The sequence below is a fragment of the Scardinius erythrophthalmus genome (assembly GCF_964197995.2).
Source record: "Scardinius erythrophthalmus genome assembly, chromosome: 9".
Taxonomy (NCBI): domain Eukaryota; kingdom Metazoa; phylum Chordata; class Actinopteri; order Cypriniformes; family Leuciscidae; genus Scardinius; species Scardinius erythrophthalmus.
This window is the reverse complement of record NC_138229.1, coordinates 30,266,773-30,272,319: the sequence shown is the minus strand read 5'-3', so window position 1 is coordinate 30,272,319 and position 5,547 is coordinate 30,266,773. Positions and strand designations below refer to the sequence as shown.

Sequence of the window (5,547 nt, the reverse complement as noted above, 5' to 3'; positions counted from 1 at the left end):
AAAATACTATAATGTGCCTCTTCTGTAAAGGTCAAATTAGTAGTTATAATAACTTAATTCATCATTCAGTCTTATGAAATAATATAAGTGCCTTATGCCCTAAATATGGCCAAAGATTTTATACATTGTGATTGTTCATTAAAGTCAAATAAAGATGGCATCTGAAAGTTGCAGTTGGTGGTCAGTTTCTGTGTAAAGTATGTTTTTATATAATGGAAAATATACATTTACTTTCCAGTTTATAAACTAGAAAATAGTATTTTCCTTGTCCTTGTCACAGTATGTGACTGTAGTAATGAACGCACAACAAATGGAGTACAATCAAATAGTATTTAATCAAGATGCCACTAGGAAAATGCATGAAAATTGTATAACAACCACATGAAACGCAAACGAGACTAAACACTGAACAGAAAGAAGGAAATAAACTATGAACAGACAAACGAGAGGGAGGAGCCAGGAGCAGGAGTCGTCATAGCCGGAGGAAAGGCAGAGTCCGATGGAACTGAAGGGGTGGAGGGACAAAGCTGATGTAGCTGAAGGCCCGTAAGTCCGTGGCAAAGGCAGAGCGACATCTGACCAAGGCTAAGCCGGAGGGACGAGAGAGTACAGTGGAGCCGTAAGGACGATGGTCCAAGGTGGAGCCAAGGGAGGGAAGAGCCTAGGTGGAGCCAGGGACCGGAAGATTCAAGGGTCATCCACACAGCATATTGGAGTTAACAATGGAGGAACTGAGGAGCAGACGGGAACCAGCGGAGGAGGGGGCGACGAACTTGCTGCCTTTGGAAGAGGAGGCGGGAGAGGGAGGCTGGGTGGGAATTATGGAGACACAAGAGACTTCAAGCTGGGAGGAGCCAGCGGAGACACAGGACACTTAGAGCTGGGTGGGACAAGCAGGATGATTGAAAACCAGGGAAACATCCTCTTCCATTTCCTTAAACAATGCAGAGGCCAGCTGCAGTTCACTCTCAGCTGCGGGAATTTGGGCGGGGCTTTCCTCCATGCCCTCATATACTCCACGAGCAGTCCCACAGCGATGCATGGTGTTGCTGGCTCACGACTGGGATAATACTATTATGTGAAAGGAAGGGGGACACACGCTCCAAAGATAGCGAGTGTAGTGCCATTTTACAGTCTATGGTGTTGTGGTAGGCTACAGGCAAGGTAGCCTAGAGCGACAAAGAGAGGCGGGTGAGCCGGATTTAAATGCTAATGTTAAGACTTTTGCCTTTATTTATTTGCTGTGGTTTATTTATTGTGGTACAGATTATTGTGTATTTAAATATGTTAAATAATAGCCTAGTAACTGTAGGCTATATTTTTAGTAACGAAAAAAAATGCATACAAATTTGGCTTTTATGAAAACACTGAATAATATTTATATAAATATACATTTTAAAAAGTCCTTATCTGAACGACGTCTCGTGGTTGCATTACAGAGAGCCACAAAATCACTTTCCAGAACATTCTCATTCGCAGTTCCATGCTGGTGGAACGCGCTCCCCACCCTCATCCGGAATTCAGAATCCCTGACAACATTCAAAAGACTCAAAGACTCAAAAGATTCAAAACCCATCTCTTCCGTGAGCACTTAACCTCATATAAAAAAAAAAAATAATAAAATAAAAAACTTTCCCTTTAAAATCTCACTTATCGGGCTTATGCTACTCTGAATAATGCCTGAACTTTGTATCTCGAGCACTTCTTGCGTTGTTTTTGCCTCCTCATGATGACTCGCTTAATTTAGTCCTAATTTGTAAGTCGCTTTGGATAAATCCGTCTGCTAAATGACTAAATGTAAATGTAAATGTAAATGTGAACAGCACTAGCTCCATCTGGAATTGCGCTTCAGATGGTTACAATATAGCTTAGCCATGGAAGACTAACATATCAATTTCCAGTCAATCCAGTCAACAGCAGGAGACCAAAAAGCATTTGAAAGAGAAATTAAAGCTCATCCATGCACTTCACAAGTCTGTCAATGACTGTGCCCCTTCCACTTTGGTGCTTTGCCAATTTGTTCACACAGTATGGAAAGGTATTGAGTGAGCTTGACCATGAGTATGATGAGGGTTCCTCCAGAACACATGCAGGAGGGCCAGAAGAGAGAGTGGAAAACTGCACTTCTGCCATGCGGATGGTTCAGAAGGATACTGGCCTGATGCTCGCTGGAGTCGTGGTAACATGTTACCTGCTGGTGAGTCTTCAGATGTTCTGAAATATTCTGGACCATAACACGCAGGACGCTGAGGTCCTTCTGGCATTTTGGCACATAAAAACACTGTGGAAAAATAAAATAAAAATCTACTTTAAACAGTGAAAACAAAGCCACGAATTATTTATTAATGTTATTTTTCAGTTTTGTATATAAAGAAAATTATTTACTTTAAATGTGCAATTTTGGATATATTTTAATACCATTTAAATGTTTCTGGTCAGTAAGACATTTCCTGCTGAAAAATTCAGCATAAGCCTGTCAAGGTGGGTTGCAGCAAACAGACAATGAATAGGAAGATCAGGCTAAAAGTATTTAATCACACACTCAGAAGGTAAATCCAAATAATACAGGCAAATAAACTCAACCAATGCATTAACGTGAAGTGAACAGACAAATGAACACTGAAAAGACTGCAACTTAAATAGAAAGCAAATGGGAACTGTCAAACACCTGATGATTAATGAATCTCCATAGTAACTAATAAGTGGCGGGAAACTAAACAAAGGACAACAGGAACTTAAAGGAACACTCCACCGTTTTTTGAAATAGGGCTTATTCACCTTCTTTCTTACATTTAGATAGGTGGGCAAATGCATTTTTGTCTCAGTGCATGCATTGTTTTAGTTTGACAGGGTCGACGCTAGCTTAGCTTAGCTTAATGAATGGAATCCTTTGTTGCCAGCTAGCATGTCCTGAGTAAAAGTGATAAAAAAAACTAAAAAACCACCTAATTACTTCTTGTGGCCTGCTTATTCTAAACGAGTACAAATAGCGATGCAGATTAACACTAGGCGATGTCCTAGGCAGATATTGACTTGGGACTATATTAGGGGGAAGCACAGGCGAAGCACTGCTACTTGGGTGCAGAGATATCACGCAACACATGAAATGTGAATATGTGGTATAATATGGGTAGATCTATACACGCGTCATGTTTAAAATAATCATTTAGGTCACCTGATGGAGTTTTTCGGTTCCTTGCCACTGTTGCCTTTGGCTTGCTCAGTTGGGGATATTTGGGGATATTTAATTGAATTAATCAATCAACGATACTATTGATCAGCATTACCGAACGTAGACGTTCCACTAGAAACAAACATTGATGTATTGTTCTAATTTATTACTGTGAAGCTGCTTTGATACAACCTGTGTTGTGAAAAGCGCTATATAAATAAACTTGACTTGAAAACTTGATTTACTCTGTGGACAGCTGTCCATTTGGTCCATTCGGTGTGGGGCATTTTTTCCAGTTCACTTTATCACACCGGAAAAAAAAATCGAATAACGTTACTGCAGGATGGAACACCCTGAAATGCTCGGTAGCTGTGACATAAAGGAATTATGCTTAGGGCACCAAAATGGCTAGCAGCGGCACTGGGTAGGTCACATGATAATGATAACATGGTTAATGTAGTGCGTCCAGATTACATTCATACTACACGCATTCATACTAAATATAATGTGCTTTTTTAGCGGTTGTGAAGTAATTATTTATTCAACATAAGTACCTACTCAAGTGCGTATGTGATTTGGGATGCAGCCAATCCAATGTCAGCACACCTAACATGCAAAATTCTTTCACCTTTGAATGAATTCTTTCACCATTGCTGTTTAGGAGAAACCACAGTTGAAAGATTCACCTCAGAACTGACGTCCAGCATCTCCTCATTGTAGCTAAAAGAGCAGCCCGATATGTCCGGTGGCGTTCAGGCTGACGTAGACATGTAGACAGGGGAACTCAGAGCTTCTCCAGCAGTCAGAGCCACAGTTGTATGAACAATTGACATCCTACGTAAGACTGGAGTTAAGCACAATACAGGTGGTCTCATCTGTCAATACACTGCATTTTACAACAGAAAGAAAACTTTTAAAAGAAAGATAACTCTTCTAAGTCACACTTAAAGTTTCCAAAAACATAATTGAAATATGTGACCCTGGACCACAATTTTTTTTTTTTAATTGAGATTTATACACCATCTGAAAGCTGAATAAATAAGCTTTCCATTGATGTATGGTTTGTTAGGATAGTAACATATTTGGCCGAGATACAACTATTTGACAATCTGGAATCTGAGGGTGCAAAAAAAATCGAAACACTGAGAAAATCGCCTTTAAAGTTACCCATTTATGTTCGCAATTGTGCTGCATTCACTCACAAAAATAAATGTTTTATATATTTACGGTAGGAAATTTACAAAATATCTTCATGGAACATGATGTTTACTTAATATCCTAATGATTTTTGGCATAAAAGAAAAATCAATCATTTTGACCCACACAATGTATTGTTGGCTATTGCCACAAATATACCGTGTGACTTGTGACTGGTTTTGTGATCCAGGGTCACACATAGTTCAGGGCTAAATATTATTGAAGCAGTCGTTATGTAACACAACCTGTCTGCATGCGTGCGCACCATGGTGATACAGATCACAAAGTACATCATGACTGAGCTGAACACTAAACCCAGCAGAATGGCCTTATCCTCCCCGGCCTTCAGCGCTGTTTCTGTCCTTTTTTTATCCTTTAGCTCATATCCCCACAATCTCTTATGAATTACACTGGGAAAAGACGTCCAAACAGTGAAATATTATAATTGATCAAACATATAGTTCCAGTCCTGGGTGCTGATTGGCCACACATGATGACACGAATAACAATTACCAAAATTACATTAATTGTAGCCTATCAGGTAGAGCAAGTGGTAAACAGATGTACACCTTTGTTGAGTGGCTTGTGTTGTTTTGACCCCCTTCACAAAGAACATCTTGTCTGATGCCTGTCAGTGAGATCTGGAAGATCTGAGTTATGCAAAGTCCCAAAGAAATCCTTGGATCATTTTACACAACATTTTACATTCTGTCACACTGAACACCTGCCACATGCTCTTATGTCACAAAGCCTAAAAAATATCCATCTTGAAAATGGTTTGAGATTATAAAATTTCCATTTCAGTTCTCTTATAAAACTATCTGACCATAGTTTGACATATTTTGTGTACAGAAGCCAGAAGTATTGATTTTACACAGCTTTTACTATGTAAAGAATATATTAACTATTCACTGACAGAGCACTTCAGTGATACATAAATGAGCAAGGAATGATGGTCCATAACTCCATAACTGTAAGTGCAGTTTATGAACAAATCTGATGGCTAAGGAATCTTGAGGATGGTAAGAGCAATGCCAGTTTGCAATATCTGGTGTTTGGTTTGTTTCAGTTAGTCTACATCCATTAAAATCTAGTTTGAAAACAAAAGGCTTTGTATATAGATATTTTTCTGATCCCCTTCAACACTGACTTTTTCAGAAAACTGAAACCTACCCAGA

At 39.3% G+C, this 5,547-nt stretch overlaps 1 protein-coding gene across 1 annotated transcript; it reads right to left on the bottom strand.

Moving 5' to 3' along the window:
* Nucleotides 1-1,978: 1,978 nt before the first annotated feature.
* Nucleotides 1,979-4,985, bottom strand: kcnmb2a (potassium large conductance calcium-activated channel, subfamily M, beta member 2a; the record flags this gene model as incomplete). Its single annotated transcript, XM_081373808.1, is given in 6 exon segments — nucleotides 1,979-2,281; nucleotides 3,859-3,897; nucleotides 3,899-4,006; nucleotides 4,010-4,058; nucleotides 4,615-4,779; nucleotides 4,939-4,985. Coding segments are annotated over 6 exon segments (711 nt in total).
* Between the last annotated feature and the right edge of the window lie 562 nt (nucleotides 4,986-5,547).